At 58.4% G+C, this 15,393-nt stretch overlaps 3 protein-coding genes across 5 annotated transcripts; 2 read left to right on the top strand and 1 right to left on the bottom strand.

Moving 5' to 3' along the window:
- Positions 1-56: 56 nt before the first annotated feature.
- Positions 57-1,098, bottom strand: fam174c (family with sequence similarity 174 member C). Of its 2 annotated transcripts, XM_086116581.1 has the most exons (3): positions 809-1,098; positions 470-637; positions 57-280 (listed from the first exon to the last, which is right to left on the bottom strand). In XM_086116581.1, the coding sequence occupies exons 1-2, from the start codon at positions 1,096-1,098 to the stop codon at positions 487-489; spliced, it is 441 nt and encodes a 146-aa protein (XP_085972707.1). In that variant the 3' UTR covers positions 57-280; positions 470-486. The 2 variants fall into 2 exon arrangements, with proteins under 2 accessions (XP_085972707.1, XP_085972706.1); XM_086116580.1 differs by having other exon boundaries at positions 57-637.
- An 803-nt stretch (positions 1,099-1,901) lies between these two features.
- LOC147203242 (calcium/calmodulin-dependent protein kinase type IV-like) lies at positions 1,902-6,901 on the top strand. Of its 2 annotated transcripts, XM_086116562.1 has the most exons (11): positions 1,902-2,046; positions 2,598-2,676; positions 2,776-2,838; positions 2,911-2,993; positions 3,129-3,201; positions 4,759-4,849; positions 4,931-5,005; positions 5,220-5,295; positions 5,366-5,492; positions 5,616-5,768; positions 5,848-6,901. In XM_086116562.1, the coding sequence occupies exons 1-11, from the start codon at positions 1,934-1,936 to the stop codon at positions 6,265-6,267; spliced, it is 1,353 nt and encodes a 450-aa protein (XP_085972688.1). In that variant the 5' UTR covers positions 1,902-1,933; the 3' UTR covers positions 6,268-6,901. The 2 variants fall into 2 exon arrangements, with proteins under 2 accessions (XP_085972688.1, XP_085972687.1); XM_086116561.1 differs by having other exon boundaries at positions 2,598-2,838.
- Positions 6,902-10,663: 3,762 nt separating this feature from the next.
- LOC147203241 (uncharacterized) lies at positions 10,664-15,357 on the top strand. Its single transcript, XM_086116579.1, has 5 exons — positions 10,664-11,135; positions 12,459-12,555; positions 12,622-12,775; positions 13,078-13,225; positions 13,402-15,357. The coding sequence occupies exons 1-4, from the start codon at positions 10,791-10,793 to the stop codon at positions 13,223-13,225; spliced, it is 744 nt and encodes a 247-aa protein (XP_085972705.1). The 5' UTR covers positions 10,664-10,790; the 3' UTR covers positions 13,402-15,357.
- The last annotated feature ends 36 nt before the right edge of the window (positions 15,358-15,393 follow it).

The raw sequence follows: 15,393 nt of genomic DNA, 5'->3' as shown, positions 1-15,393 counted from the left end.
TGATGACATCTCGAGATGAATACGCAAATGATGGCGCAGGTAAAAAGAAGGTTCACTCATAGAAAAAGTATCCATTTTAATTTGCTTTAGGGGGGAAAAAGTGGATGTTTTGGTCCAAACGACACCTGCTGGACATACGTCAGCAATACACCCACCACCGTGACACCCCATACTCGGTCGAAAAAAAAAAAGTCCACATTACCCATGATGCTCAGCACCAAGATAGGTAAAAGTGATTGGACCAATCACGAGTGGCGACAGTCAGCTAGCTCCTCCTCCTCTTTGGAAAAAACAACAACAAAAAAGATATAATAAAATATCTTTAAAAGTAAAAATCAAACAAATTCCGCAATAAATGTCAAACAAATGTAAACAAAATGTATCTCAGAAGAATAACAAACAAAACGAAAAGTCTTCTTTGGTTGATTTTCCCGCGGATCGTCTTCTCCGGCGACTCAGGCGAACACACCAAGTGACGTGGCCGCGTCACGGCGTGACTTCTGTCCTGCGCAGGGGGCGAGCTTCGTAGAGCGTGTTGTCGTCATCGTCGTCGCTCGCCACCGCCGCCGTCAGCTCCAACGAGTCCTCCGAGCGGGCCAGCAGTCCGTACTTCTTCCTCGGGGACGTTTTCTTCACGCTGCACCAAAAACATCCACCCGCGCGCGCGAACACACACACGCACACGCACACAGCACAAACGCCACGCGGGTGTGCGCGGCAGAATACGCGCGAGCGTAAACATTACAAAACGTATTGGGAGAGCTTTCGGCGTTGTGAGTCGTCGGCGCAGTGACGTCACGATGCTCACCGCACGGCCCTGATGAGGAAGTAAAGCAGGCCGAAGGCCGTGATGGCCACCAGCACGTACAAGGCTCGCTGCACCATCGAGGAGTCGGCTTCGAAGCCGCTCAGCGTCTGCCCTTCCTTTCCGGCACCTCCGGCGGCGGTGGTGCTGCTACTGTTGCTGACGCTCGAACCCTCGGCGGGGCCGCTCGCCTCGTGCGCTTGCGGCGCCCCCAAAACCGCGAGCGTCCGCCAGACTGGAAGAAGAACGAGCAGCGGGGGAAGAAGGAGCGCCGAGCGCGCGGTCGCCGCCATTGAAACGAAAGGAAACTTGGAGGGAAGCTGAAGCCTTCTCCCGAACTCGACTCGCCGGTCTGCTTTGTTGACAAAGTACACGCCGACCAGGAAGTGGAGTGACGCCGCGTGCGTGTGACGACTTCACGTCCAAATGTCGGCCGCGCCCCTCGGTGGCCACTCGTAGGCGGCGCGGCGACTCTTCGTCCAACGATTTCTAGGAGAATGTTACAGAAATCGAACAGGCATTTACCGTCGAGCGCAGACGATTAACTTGAAGTGAGATGTGTGTGCGACGGAGTGACGTCACGAAAACGTGGGCACGCGCGTCGCTGCGGGCTGAGTTTTGAATGACAGCTCGAGCGTCCAATAGAGAGGCTGAGATTGGCCCGAGTGCCGTCGGGGGTGGGGCCGGGAGATTACAGCCGCCGCCGCCGCCGCCGCCGCAGATCACAACACATCACAGCACGTCAAAAACCTCCAGAACCATTTGAACCATCGACGTTTGTTGTCGGATCCCCTTTCCAAATCCGGGACCGAGTCGGATTCGGTTCGGGGGCTTCTTCGCCGCGACGGGAGCGATCATGGCCCGAACGCGACCGGCGTTCGAGCACTCGCAGGCCCGATGAAGGTTTAGCGGGTTACGGACTCTGGTAACGGATTGGAGTATATTAAAAATAATAATAATAATAATAAAAAAAAAAGGTCCGTGTCGGTTGTGCGTTTTGGCTCTTCGACGGAGCGGGAGGTGGGATTACAAGCCCACCCCCTCCCATCCTCCCTCTAATCCGGTTCTGCCCCATCTGGACTCGGGAGGGCGCGCGTGATCGGAACCAGGCGCAGACGCAGCCTCAAGATGCCGACGTCCCATCCCGGTTCGGAAGCGGTGCCGGCGGACTTCTGGGTGGACGGCTCGCGCAGGGACGGGACAGTGGAAGAGTTCTACACGCTCGGCTCCGAATTGGGCAGGTCGGTACCGGCGAGCGACAAAATCGGAGCGTCGTTTCGGGCGGGGGCGGGGCGTTGGCGTTCGCGCGGCCAACTTGCGAAGGCCGCGGACACTTTGGCGTCAAGCCGTCGTGACGCGGGACGGCGGCACGTTCGGCAAGAAGACAAACACCAAAAGAACACCCGAAAAACGCGAGGACGACACCCGACGAGCACAACGAGAAGCGCGCGCTGCTCTGCTCTTTGTTGAAGGAGAGCCAAGAAACCTGCAAGAAGAGCGAACAAAACCGCAAAACAAACGCGAGCATCGCGGCTAATGCAGTCGAGGCTTTAGTTCGCTTTTTCTCTCTCGTTCTTGTTTGCGCTCAACCGACGTGTGACGTCACCAAAGGCACAAACGCGTTGGCGCGCCCGTGAGCAGGTGCGCTGTTGCCACGGAGACCGGGCAAGCCTTTCCTCCATCTGGCACGAGCACGCACACGCATTACGTCCGAGACGGGTAGCGGGTCGCATCGTCGCGGCGCGACACACGCGCGCTGACACACACACGGCAGAATGTTTTGTGCTTTCAGAGGCGCGACGTCGGTGGTGTATCGCTGCGAAGAAAAAGAGAAAACCAAGTCGTACGCCGTCAAAGTTCTCAAGAAGACGGTCAGTGGTCGCACAAAGACCACGTCGCCGCCTCCACTTAGCAGCCGGCCCGGCCCGTCGGCTAACTCGCGTGACTTTGCTCGTTTCCCCGAGCCGCAGATCGACAAGAAGATCGTCCGGACGGAGATCGGCGTCCTGCTGCGTCTTTCGCACCCCAACATCGTAAGTGTGACGTCGCCCGCCGCCGCCGCGTCGTCCGACCCGTGACGCGGCCGCTTCCCGTCCGGTCCTCAGATCCGGCTGAAGGAGATCTTCGAGACGGACACGGACATCGCTCTCATTCTGGAGCTGGTGACGGGAGGCGAGCTCTTCGACAGGTTCGCCCCCCCCCCCCCCCCCCGCCCCCGTCGTGTCACTCGGCGTGGCACGCGAGTCGCGTTTCTTTTGATGCGTCGCTCGTAGCTTTCTCCCGAAAGGCGTCCCCACGTCAGACGGCGCCTTTTGCCTTTCAGGATCGTGGAGCGCGGCTACTACAGCGAGAGAGACGCCGCCCACGTCATCAAGCAGATCCTGGAGGCCGTGGCGGTAGGACGTCTGCTTTGCTCTCGCTTGCCATCGGCTTCTTTTTTGAAAAGTTCAGTCCTTGCAATACGGTCACTGCTGGGGGGTGCGGGGGGGGGGCACAAAACAAAACAAAACATTGAACATACGGGACAGCGGTTGCGAGTCGCCCGCTTCGCCACGTGGGTGCGAATTTTCCCATTGTGGGCCAAATCGAGGTTTTCTTCTCTTTTGATCTTATTCACATATTGGAAAAGGACGTCACCGCCCCCCACCCGCCTCCCCCCCGCCCCTCGACGCCGCGTTCAACGTTTCTGCACTTTTGGGTTGAGTTGGGGCAAAAATGGGAAAAGTTGTCGGATGAACACGCTTGACGTCATGGCAACGCGGTTACGGGTTGCACTTTGGATGCTTGAACATTTTGACCCAAACTGTCGTAAATATCGGTGAGCCCCAATCGTCAGCCCTGGCCCCGATTCGCACGTCCTTCACGTCAGCGACTTTCTTCAGAAGTCGCCGCAAGACGGCTGCAATTTGTGCTCGAGCGATGTTGAGCGACGCGGGCGCCGCCTGGCTTGGCTGCGGCTCATCTTTCCTCAATCGCGTTAGCGGGGTTAGCATTTAGCATCTTGTTGCGAGGAAGCGCCCGGCGCCGCTGCCGCTTCTTGCTGTTATGTCGTCGGCGCAGCAAATGTTTTTACGTAACGTCCGGCTGCTCATCAGATTAACGTGACGCCGGATTAAAATATCACACGCACACCAACACACACGTCGGAGATGACCTCGATCCCGTGTGTGCGTGTTGCGATGAGCACGATTCACTTGCGCCACGTCAGAAAAAAGTAGAAATCTTTCTCTGATTGGGGGTGTTGTTAGCATTAGCATTACATTGCTAACGGTGTTCCCATCACTGCGCACCATACGTGCTTGAGTACCTCTGAATCATTTTTGAGTGGTGTGTGTGTGTGTGCAATGGCAGCCCAGCGGTCGACCGGTTAGCACGCCGGGCTCACAGCGCAGAGGCGCACGGTTCGATTCCGGCTCCGGCCTCCCCGTGTGGAGTTTGCATGTTCTCTCCGTGCCCGCGTGGCTTTTCTCCGGGTACTGCGCTTTCCTCCCACCTTCCCAAAACATGCGCGGCAGTTGGATGGAACCTCGGTGCCAGCGTGAGCGAGGTTGGTTGTTTGTCTCCGCGCGCCCTGCGATTGACCAGCGACCGGTTCAGGGTGTGGGGGGGGGGGGGGGGGGGGGTTTCGGACCACGGATGGGATGGCTGTACGGAGCTATTTGTCAAGTGCGAGAAGAAAAAGGTCCCGCCGAGTGTGACCTCCTCAAGTCCCGCGCGATCGCCGAACGGCCGTCGGGCCTTCCTTTGTCCCGCACGGCCCAACGGCAATTCCGAAATCGAGACTTTTCCAATCAACCGCCAAGTGACAAAGAACATTTTCACTTGAATTGCAGTTGCGTTTGAAAATCTCTCGTGTCGTTTCGGTGAGTTATTCACTTGGGAAAATGTTTTTTCAATTTTGTTGTCGATTTTCAACCTCGGTGCCCGTGTGCGCGTGTGCGTGCGTGCGTCAGTATCTGCACGAGAACGGCGTGGTGCATCGGGATCTAAAGCCGGAGAATTTGCTCTACGCCGACCTGTCGCCGGATGCGCCGCTCAAGATCGGTGAGTGACACCTTGGGCGTCCCCGCGAGAGCCGCGCACCCGCGGCGTCGTCAACTGCGCGTGCGCCGCGCTGTGTTTCAGCCGACTTTGGTCTTTCCAAAATCATCGATGAGCAAGTGACCATGAAGACGGTGTGCGGGACGCCGGGATATTGTGGTGAGTACGGCGAACGCGCGCGCCGTGTGACGGATGAGGCTACTTGGTCTCCGCTTCGAGGGTTTGGGGGGCTTAAGATCACAGATGGGACGGGGGGGGGCCGCCGCCGCACCGGTTGACTTGATGGAGTGGCGCCTTCACTGGTCGCAGGTGTGGCTGTTGTGCGCCGTCACGTCACGTCACGTCACGTTTGTTTGTTTGTTTGTCTTTCGAGCTCCCGAGATTCTTCGAGGAAACGCTTACGGCCCAGAAGTGGACATGTGGTCAGTGGGCGTCATCCTCTACATTCTGTGAGTGCGCGCGCGCTCGCACAGGCGGGAACGGCGCAACGGGGCGCTGACGTGTGCGGGGCGCTTGCAGGCTGTGCGGCTTCGAGCCCTTCTTTGACGCGCGGGGGGACCAGTACATGTACACGCGCATCCTCAACTGCGACTACGAGTTCGTCTCCCCCTGGTGGGACGACGTCTCGCTCAACGCCAAGGACCTGGTGGGTGGCCGCCTCCTCCGGCCGGTCGTCGGTTCCCCCGTCCGTCCGTCCGTCCGCCATGAAAGCAATGCTAACGCCGTCGGAGCGCGAGAGTGAGGCCGAAGCCGTGCGTGTGCGTGCCAGGTGAGCAAGCTGATCGTGTTGGACCCGGCCAAGCGTCTGAGCGTGCGGCAGGCCCTGCAGCACCCCTGGGTGCTGGGCAAGGCGGCGCGCTTCTCGCACATGGACACGGCGCACAGGAAGCTGCAAGAGTTCAACGCCCGGCGCAAGCTGAAGGTGAGGCGGCGGAAAGAGCGGCGTCGGGCGGCGCTCCCGTGCCGCTGGAGTTCCGTCACGCGTGCGGTCTGACCGTCAGGCGGCCGTGAAGGCGGTGGTGGCGACCGGTCGGATGCACGAGTCGTCTCGCCGCCGCACCGACAGCTGCGAGATTCCCGCCTCGGGGACGTCGCGGGAGAGCAGCGCGCGGCGGGACCCGCCCCCCGAGGCGGCCGCCCCCGCCCCCGCCCCCGAAGACGAGGGGGCCGCGCCCTCGGAGAACCAAAGGGAGCAAAGTAGCCCCCCCGCCGCCGCCCCCGCCCCCACCAGGCCGCCGCTGCGGACCGACGCCCAGCGGCAGGCCAGATCGGCGGTGGCCCCGCCCAGGCCGCCCAAGAAGAGCTGCTCGTCGGGCCCGGCCCCCGCCAAGAATCGGGCCGCCCCCCCGAGCCCGGACGGCCTCAGCAACGGCTCGGGGCCGGGGCCGGAGCCCCCCGCTCAGAGTGCGCGCGCCCAGTGAGCTCTGTCCAGAGACGCTAATGTGCCCGGGGGGGGGGGGGTCTTATGAGCTTGTGAATACTGACATCTCATTCCAAACTTGACTTTTACTGACAAGTGCATGAAACACCGCGGCTAGCGTGCTAGCTCATATTCTATCGTTTGAAATGTTGTCAGTTTGTTTACAACTGAAGCTCAGATGACTTTTTTAATATTCAAGGATTATTTATTTTGAATGGCTAGCGCATTAGCAGTTAGCAAGGCAGCCCGCGCATGACGACTTCCTTTTATGCTCACGTTTGTTTGCGCCGCCTTGGAAACACGCTTGGCTTAGCTTAGCATCACAGTCCGGTCCACTCGGGGAGACGTCCCGGTCTTTGCAAGGCGACGAGAAAACTCCGACGAGATGTAAGCGGGGAGGCCGCGATGCGACATTTGCGTCCAAACGCGAGGGAGTGTTTGCCTCGTTTCCCGTTCTACCTTTGTCATTGATTTAGCTTCGCGGCCTGTGTAGGATGCGAAGCTACGCTAACACCGTGTAGACGGCAAGGACAACTTTTAGAGGGGGCCGGGGGGGCACTTAAATGTAAATAGTGTTCTTGTGTTTGTCGTGTGATCACATGATACGGAGCGGAAGTAAAATGTCTTCGCCGTAAGCGTCGCCTTGTCGTGTTTTAAAGGCGTGACCCGAGCGGCCATGTTTGTAGCTTGGCCCCGTTTACTGCGTGCGCAGCGTCCGTCGGTACACGCGCCCCCGCCGGACCGTCCCGCACGCGTACGACGCGGCAGGGGCGGGAGGCCATCCCGCCGCCTCCCGCACCTCGGTGGCGCCGCGGTCGCCGTCCGGCCCCGCCCACGTCCCGGAGGCCGCAGCGGGCGGCGTCAGCGGCTCGTCGTCCGACCACCAAAGGACGGTCGGTGGAGATTCGCACCCGCTGACCAAGCAAACCGGCGGGCGGCGCCCTTCGCGAGCCCCGCGGCCGGCGGGGACACGGACGGGACTCCGTCTGCCGAGAGAACAACAAGAACAAAAAACAACGAGCTGGACAGAAAGACCGATTTACACGCGCGGTGCAGATTTTCAAAATGCGGTATGTGGGCTCCCTCTAGTGTCACGTGAAATCATCACGCCCTGTACGCTTCAACGCGTCGCAGTGCAAACTTATCCTGTATTCAGTTGCAAACGCCGCCTTTGTTGACATGCTCACGTGCTGAGGTTTGTTTTTTGTTCCGGTTTGCAACAAGTGTGATTTTGGGGTGTAATTTCACTTTCGGCCACGAGATGGCAGGATGCTACTTTCTACGCCTCTGCCTAGATTTTGCCGAAGGTACTTCAATGTCCAATCTTCTCCCATCCCGCTTCCGACGCCTCACGCAAAGCGACGATCGGAGGGGGATTTCCCCGCGTACGTCTTTGGCTACGACGATTGAGGCCTACCCCCGCATGACACGTTGCGTTCGGTCGTTTGGAAGAAACGGCATTTGTTGGTTGTTTTCTTGCTGCCGCGGTGAAAGTGCTTCGACGGGCCCGAATGCGCTCGGCGTTTGCGACTCGACGTGCGAGTCGCGTGAGCCGACGGTCGCTCCGCGCGAGGTTTACCTCGTGGCCGCCGCGGATGAGTTCCGCCGCGATGAAGAGTTCCGCCGGGTCCAAACGCCGGCGAGCCGAGACGCACGCCGACGTTCGGAGACTCGATGGAGCTGCCGGACGGAAGACCGAGAAGCCGGTGAGAGGCGGCGAAAAAGTCAACGGCTGAAACGGAGTCTGCGTTCGGGCAAAGGCGTTTTCACCACAGCGGCGGCGGGACGAGGGGCGCGTCCATCGCGGCGGCGGCGGGGTCCACCTTCACAACAACACGAGCACAAAAAACACTTGCTGGATGGCGATTTCCCGCCACATCCGATTCGCTGCGCCCCTCCTTCTGTTGTTGGGATTTTTCCCATTGTTGGTGGGGGGGCCAATCTCCAACGCTGCAACGCAGAAGCGACGGGAGGGCCTCCTTTTGGTCGACCGGTCAGATACGCTCGCGGAAAGTCAGACGTCGTCAAACAAACGATGACGGTTATTGCTGCGCAACAGCAGAGGAGAAAAAAGGAAGCGCGCTCCTATGGCGGCACGCGCGCACCACCGTGACACTTGCTTTTTAAAAAAAATGTCTTTACAATCAAGTTGCCGCGTGCTGGACACTTTTAGACTTGACAAAGCTAACCTTTTTGGACCGTCCCATCGCGCGGGTCAGAAGAAAAAAACTTGAACCCGAGCGGACAATCGGCTCCAACGGACGCGCGCCCGATCGGGGCCTTAAATGCCGGAAAACAAACATTGTACTGTATTCGTTCTTCAGCAAAACCTCACCGACATCACCGTCAACATTGTCGTCGTCGTCGCCAGGACGCCCACATCCGTTTTGTGTGGCGTCTGCCCTCATTTTGCTGAAGAAGAAGAAGGGATTGCCATGACTTTACCTTGCGCGCTGGCTCCTCGCTTTGTTTTGCTCGAACGCGTTGGCGAGGAGAAAAACAGGAAAGAGAAGGCGGCGCTTTTCAAGCAGCTGTGAGTTCAACGGCAATCAAAATCGATTGTGATCCCCCCCCCCCAATTTCCCCATGCTCTGAAGGCGACCGGCAACGCTGACGGATTCCGAGACCCCCCCACTTGGCGTACGTCTTTGAAAAGGGCGTCCACCGAACATCATAAATCACGAGCGATCGTCGAGCGTCGTCTTTTCTCAAGGGTCAAAGGTCACGCACTCGTCGACCGATCCGCAAGGAGGCGCCGGAGGGTCACCTTTGACCTCCGACGGCACTCCCTTCACTTCGGTTCCTTCAAAGTCCAGCGAGATCAATCGATTGGCCGTCATCGATCGGCTCTCGCTTCTTTTTTCCCCCTCGCATCGCGGTGGCCAAAAACATTTGCCGCGAGCAGCCTCTCGCGCGAAAATCCTTGCGTCGGCGCGTCATGGTCACCACGGTAACGGCGGCGCATCGACAAACGTTTCCTCGTCGGGAAACTCGGGAAGAGCGTCGGAAAGGCCGGCTCCTTTTTTCCTTCCCGCCTTTGAGGCGGGAATGTCAAAGCGCTGCCAAATATTTGCACTCCCCGCTCAGGTCAGCCGCTTCGCACGCCGGCATCGGACGCAAACAGAAACGGAGACCCAAAGGAGAAGGCCGGACGAGACGCGAGCGGCCGACCGAAGCGCCGAGGAGAACGGGCCGACCCCAAAAAACAAACGGGACGACGCCGGGGAGAAGGGGCGGTCCGAGCGGAAATCGGCGACGAGAAACGGGCCGTCGAATGAAAAGCCCGCGTGAGGTCACGGGCCTGCGGCGCATCTCTTTTGTTTCGTTTCCTTTTTCTCCAAACCAAGCCACTCGTCACCCGACCGTCACGGTTGCGTTTGCGGCCGCACACCCGTCGCTCATCGCGTCGCCGGCGCTCTGTTTTAAAAGGACTCCCGGCGCCGCCGCTCGGCGTCGGCTCATTCTTTGTCGGTCACGTTTGCTTTTGGGCTTCGGCCGCGGTTTTTGTTTGCTACTTTGGATTCTTTTTTGTTTCCGTGTGTCACGATCGGGTTTGTGACCACCAGGTGGCACTGTGGGGCTCCCCCCGCAGCTGCACACCTGTTGCTCATTAGGGAATTAGTTCTTTAAAAGGACTCCCAGGGTCATTGCGCTTTGCTGCCGTCATGTTCGTTTGTTTGTTTGTCATGTTTCTGTTATTGATCGTTTTGAGCTTCACTCGTGGTTTTTGTTTGCTACTTTGGACTTTGTTTGTTTAGGATTTAGTTTTCTGTGTTTTCTCAATCCACTTCTTCAAATACACCCTGCCCCTCCCTCCTGCCTGCTTTTTGGGGTCCACCACCACCTGGCAACGTGACACCGTGACCTCGTTGGTTTGGATTGATTTTCCTCCGTCTTTCCTTCGTGCAATTTGTCGACTTCACGCCGCTCCTCTTACGGTCACGGCAAAAGACTTTGATGGTGAAATCCACCCCCGGCTGTCTGTCGCATTGCGCCGGCATCAAAAGCGTGCGGGGGGGGGGGGGGGGGCGAAAGCGGGGCTGGGCTCAAACGCCGTACTTTGTGGCAAACCAAAAGTGTTGTTGCTATTGAGATCGGAATCACGTCACGGTCGAATGATCGGGAGGCCAACAGAGCCAGAAAGGGAAGCAAAACACACACACACACAAACAGCTCACGCGGGAGGCGGCTGACGGCTTGTGTTTTATTTTGGAGGGGAGGCCAATGCGCTACGGAGAGCAGCTGGAATGGAGCGGACACCGACAACACTGAGCGGGTTCTTCTCGCCCGCCGGTCGGCACGCGCGCGCGGCAAAGTTTTCCACGTGTGCCGCGTGAGCGCAAACGAGGACTGAAAGGAGCCCGCCAAGGGGGGGGGGGGGGGGGAGGTGAGGGGAGGAAGGAAGGGTGTGGTGTGGGAGGAGGGAGGCCGAGGAGAGCGGAGGCGAGCGGGCCGCTCCCTAGTTGCCGCGGGAGCGAGCCAGCGAGCGTGTGCGTAGTGGAGCGAACTCGGAGCACCCAACTCATGACGGCGGCGGCGGCGGGGGGGTCCAAGTCCGGCGGCATGGGCACCGGCACCAAGGCGGCGCTGCTGGCGCTGGCCCTGTGGTCCCTGGTCTCCCTGGTGGTCATCGTGGTGTGGTCCACGTCCCCGGACCTGAAGAGCTCGGCACGCTGCCGCCAGGACCTGCGGCGGAGCCACGAGAAGATCCTGGGCGCCGAGGCGCTGTGGGCGCGAGACAAGGACGAGCTGGAGCGGCGGCTGGTCACGGCGCAGCAGCTACTCCGGCGGCGCGAGGCCGCGCTCCAGCTGCTCGACGGCCAGCTGCGACTCGCCAACCGGACCCTGGACGCCTGCGGCGCGCGCGAGGTACGCGCCCGTACCGTCGCCTGTCGGGAGAAGGGGGGGGGGGTTACGGCTTCCCGTTACGCGCGTGCGCGATGCATGTCGCCTCTCATCTGGGAGATGAAACGAGAACGAGTCCATTTGCAAAAGCTTACGGCGCGTGCGCGTGCGCGAGTCGGGCAAATTTCACGCTTTCCTTCTGTAGGAGCACCGGAGTGGAAAAAGTGAGCGCTTGAGTTGGGAGTGGCGTCGCCGCGCGAGTCCCGAGCCGAGAATGGAAGGACGAGATAGCGAGGGGGGGGGGGGGCGCTGTGGGGGCAAAGCAACTTCTCTCTTCTAACACGGCGCTTTGCCTTCATCATCGACGTGTTCGACGCGAGGGCCACTTAAGGCGCAGTCGGAATTTCGGAGCTGTACTCTTGCCCCTCTGCTACTTAACCCCCCCCCCCCCCCCCCAAGCGGGAATAAATAAGAGAACGACACAAGTTTTCCAGGCTTCAACTTGTTGCTTGGAAGAAGTGACTGTTTGTGTCACACGCGCACTGTGACTCACCGCACTCCCGCCCCCCAAACCAGCCCTGAGCCCCCCCCCCCCTCCCCTTTCCATCCGCGACTCCCTTTCCTTCCTGGTCCAGTAGTTGTTGCCGGTCCGCCTCCCACAAGGCGGCAGGAATGTTTGCCTCGGCTCGGGCGGGCCGCCGTTCTGGTGCCAAACTCGCGGATGGGATCGGCCTTGTTGTTGCTCGATAAGCGTCCCGTCGTCACGGTAACTGACCAACGGCGGCTTCTGAAGATGGAAAGTTTTCCATCCCGCGCGCCATCTGTTGCCACTCGATGCCGGCCGGGACCGATTGGGAACAGAAGCCGAGAGAACGCCACGCCATTGAACGGAAACCGAGCAAACGGAAGGACACCCCCCCCCCCCCCGGCCCCCCAGCCTCAGCCTTCTCGCCCCTACGACGAGTTCGGCCTCGCCGCTTCCCGCTTAGCCATAATCGATGCGAACATGCTCACGCTAGCATGTTCGGAGCTCTTCATTCAAGTCGATGAAGTGGCCGGGTCCAAATTTGCAGGCCGCCGACGTCGCTTCGGCCGCGACTCCTCCGCACGCGGTTCCAAATTCTAGAAAAACAATTTGCATCCGGGGTCCGTTGGGGCCTTCCAAAGCCTGGCGTGGCCTCCGCGGCTCGCATAAACCGTGCCCGCCGAATGTGGACGGGCTTGATGCGAGTTCGGACACAACGTGCGGTCGAGTCGCGCCGGAGGCGGCGTCGTTGGGCCGAAAACCGGGCTGTGAATTTGGAGACAGCCCTGTCTACATATCAACGCGCGCGTGTGCGCGTGTAGGTGGTCCTTCTGGCCAACATCAGTGCGCTGCAGGAGGAGGCGGCGCTTCTGCTGCAGACGCAGCTCAACTTGACCGATCGACTGCAACGTGAAGAAGGTAAGATGGCCGCCGGGGGCCGCGGACCCGCCGGCCGGTCGGCCTGACGCTGTCGTTGGCATCCAGAGCGCGCGGAGGCGCTGCAGCACAACCTGACCCAGAGCAACCACGACGCGGCGGCTTGCTCCAGCCTGAAGGCGGCCGCCGACAGCCTGGCCGCCGCCGCGCGGACTCAGACCCGCGCCTGCGATGCCGACCGCCACTTTCTGCGCAAACAGCTGTGAGTTTGCACGCAACATTTTCAGCGGGGAGGGACTACCGGCAGGGGGGGGGGGGGGCGCACTTTGAGTGGCCCTTTGAGACATTTTTTTACACCCCCGATCCCAAAGTCTTCAGGAACCACTCATAAATGTTCAGTATGTGCTCTGTGGAAAAGAACTCCCCAAGGGGAAAAAAAAAATGGAATATATCCAAAAGTCCCCCCCCCCCTCCCCTCCCCGGTCCCTCGCTCGCTCCGTCAATAGGCGTGTGTTAGCGCATGCTTTCATTTGTTTACGGCCGCGTTCGTGTGCGCTCGCGTAGGGTCAAGTGTCAAGAGGCGGCATCGGAAGGCCCGCCCCCTCCACAGACGCACCAGAACCCGGCGCGGCCGGGGTCCCGGTCCGGGCGGCTGTCGGCGGTGCCCGCCGTCGTCGCGTCGGCGTTCGCTGCCCGACTCCTGGTCACCTGAGTGAGTGACGCCCCCGCCTGCCCGCTTGTGCCACGATGATGTCATCGCTGCGCTAACCTCTCCCTAAAAACCGCCCTGTGTGTGTGTGTGTGTGTGTGTGTGTGTGTGCGTGTGTGCGTGTGCTTGTGTGCGTGTGCGTGTGTGTGTGTGTGTGTGGGCCGGGGGACCTAATGAAGGACGTCAACACTGTGGTTTGAGAAGGGGCGGAGCCCGGAGGGACGATCAGACTGCTGTACAAAAACACACGCGCACACACGCAAACGCGCACGCATACACGCGCACACTGCCGTGTTCGATCACCTGCGGACACGTTGCTGCCAGCAGAGGTCGCCATTTAGTAGCCAAAAGACAACGTAAAAGCTTGACGCGCCGGTTAGCGCGGGTGGGGTGGGGTCATCGCGACCTGGCCGGAGTCAAAAAAAAAAACAAAACCAAAAAAAAACTCGACGGGCTTGAGACTCCACTTGGACTTGGACTTAACTTTTGACGTGACTTGACAAACTGATTGATGTTGTTCATAGAAAACAACGCGCTTGCCGTGTCGCGCTCTTGTTGCCCTAATTGTCAAGAATTGATATATTCAACGTTGTCACAACGTAAATGAATGTTTTAGGCCCGCCAAAATGCAGTTGTTGTTTTTTTTTTGTTACAATGTGGAAGACGACTTTGCAGATATTCCCGCAGGTGAGCCACCGGCTGGAAGTTAGTCAGGAAGGACACGGTGTATATATAAGGACACCAGCAGCACAGGTGGACTACGCTAGCACGAGGTAGCGATTGCAACCGCACCGCCAAGATAAAACGTAAAAAAACAAAACAAAAGAATACAAGTTGGCCAAACTGAAAATTTCAAGGCAAGAAATTTGGACAGGAGTTTCATTGGGGCAATCGAATGCTTGAAGGTTCGCTTTTGGAAAGTTGGCCGTCCCACACTTTGCAACAAAGAAGGGAACAAGACGACTTTGCAGAAGCCCAAACTTCAAGAGGTCAATGAAAACGACAGAAAAAAACAACGACTCGCTTGCTTTGCGTTGGTCATTTCTATTTCTTTCAAAGTCAATTCTTATTTTCGGCCCGATGTCGGCGCCGGACAAAAACAAGGACCCGAGAGCGGAAGGTTGACCCCCGGTGCGCCGCGAGCCCACGTGAGCACCAAATCGGGACGAAAGGCGCTCGGCGTGCCGACTCTTTCCCGCCAAGCCGGCGACCGCGTGGCCTTTTCCTGACCTTGAGGACCGCTCGCGTTTGTCCGCTTCATTTCTAAAAGAAGTGTTTGCGCCGGGCCCGCTGGAGCTTCTCCGTCAAGATGCCGCAACTTTCTCATCGTGGGAGATAAGAAGCGCCATGTCACAACCGAGGAAAATAAAGATGATGCATCTTCATCGCGCGTTGTCTTTGTTGGCGCGTCGACATTTTCCACTCGGTGCGGTGAGATGGAAAAAAATATTTTGCACAATCTCCACTAGGAGGGGCCGGCGGACTTCTTGGTGATGACCGCGGTTTGTTTTGCGCCAGCAAAGTCAACTGACGGCAGTTGGCACGCTTGGGCCGTTCCGCTGTCGTTGCCCGTTTCATCTGTTCAGAAAAACACTGACCACCAATCCGTGAATGCGTGACACGAGCAGTTCCAGGCTTCCGTGTGTGTGTGTGTGTGTATATATATATATATATGTTATTTTTAAATCATAGAATAAAATGAAGCTCCTAAAATCAAACGCATCGAAACAAAGAGAGAACAAAATCAGTAAATAAAAGATGCGTGTCATGTTCCGTAATTGGCAGCAGGTGGCAGGCGTTCATTGCTGCCGCCTGCACACCTGCTGCCTATTTGTCGCCGATTGCACCTGCTCGACGTATCATTGCCGAGTATTGCATGCCGCGCCACTGCCGTTGCCCACCTTCGTGAATATTATTCGATACAATTTGCTGTTGGTTACATTTTCTTCTTCCCGTGGGGATTATTCTAAGCGCATACGTCAACTAGTAATTATGTAATCACATTTCCTTGCCGTTTTTGCAAGCGTTTTCTGTTGTCGCGTTCCATTATTTCCCGCTTCTCGTTTTTTACCGGCGTTTTCGCTTGTTTATTAGGCGGGGTTTTTGTTTGTAATAAACATTTTTGTTTAGACGAAGTCCTTGTTGGTGTCTGCTATTTCGGGGATGCACTT

Source organism: Hippocampus guttulatus, chromosome 7 (assembly GCF_054856545.1).
Source record: "Hippocampus guttulatus isolate MCC_2025c chromosome 7, RoL_Hgut_1.0, whole genome shotgun sequence".
Classification (NCBI taxonomy): Eukaryota; Metazoa; Chordata; class Actinopteri; order Syngnathiformes; family Syngnathidae; genus Hippocampus; species Hippocampus guttulatus.
Note: the sequence above shows the minus strand (reverse complement) of the source record. Positions and strands in the feature narration are given on the sequence as shown.

Coding starts and splice junctions, on each gene's coding strand:
- fam174c (XM_086116580.1), bottom strand. CDS start 1,098: ATGGCGGCGACCGCGCGCTCGGCGCTCCTTCTTCCCCCGCTGCTCGTT. Junction 638..808: donor TTCCTCATCAGGGCCGTGCG/GTGAGCATCGTG, acceptor TTTTTGGTGCAG/CGTGAAGAAAACGTCCCCGA.
- LOC147203241 (XM_086116579.1), top strand. CDS start 10,791: ATGACGGCGGCGGCGGCGGGGGGGTCCAAGTCCGGCGGCATGGGCACC. Junction 12,556..12,621: donor TCGACTGCAACGTGAAGAAG/GTAAGATGGCCG, acceptor GTTGGCATCCAG/AGCGCGCGGAGGCGCTGCAG. Junction 12,776..13,077: donor CACTTTCTGCGCAAACAGCT/GTGAGTTTGCAC, acceptor GCGCTCGCGTAG/GGTCAAGTGTCAAGAGGCGG.
- LOC147203242 (XM_086116561.1), top strand. CDS start 1,934: ATGCCGACGTCCCATCCCGGTTCGGAAGCGGTGCCGGCGGACTTCTGG. Junction 2,839..2,910: donor GTCTTTCGCACCCCAACATC/GTAAGTGTGACG, acceptor TCCGGTCCTCAG/ATCCGGCTGAAGGAGATCTT. Junction 5,006..5,219: donor CGGGACGCCGGGATATTGTG/GTGAGTACGGCG, acceptor TTGTCTTTCGAG/CTCCCGAGATTCTTCGAGGA.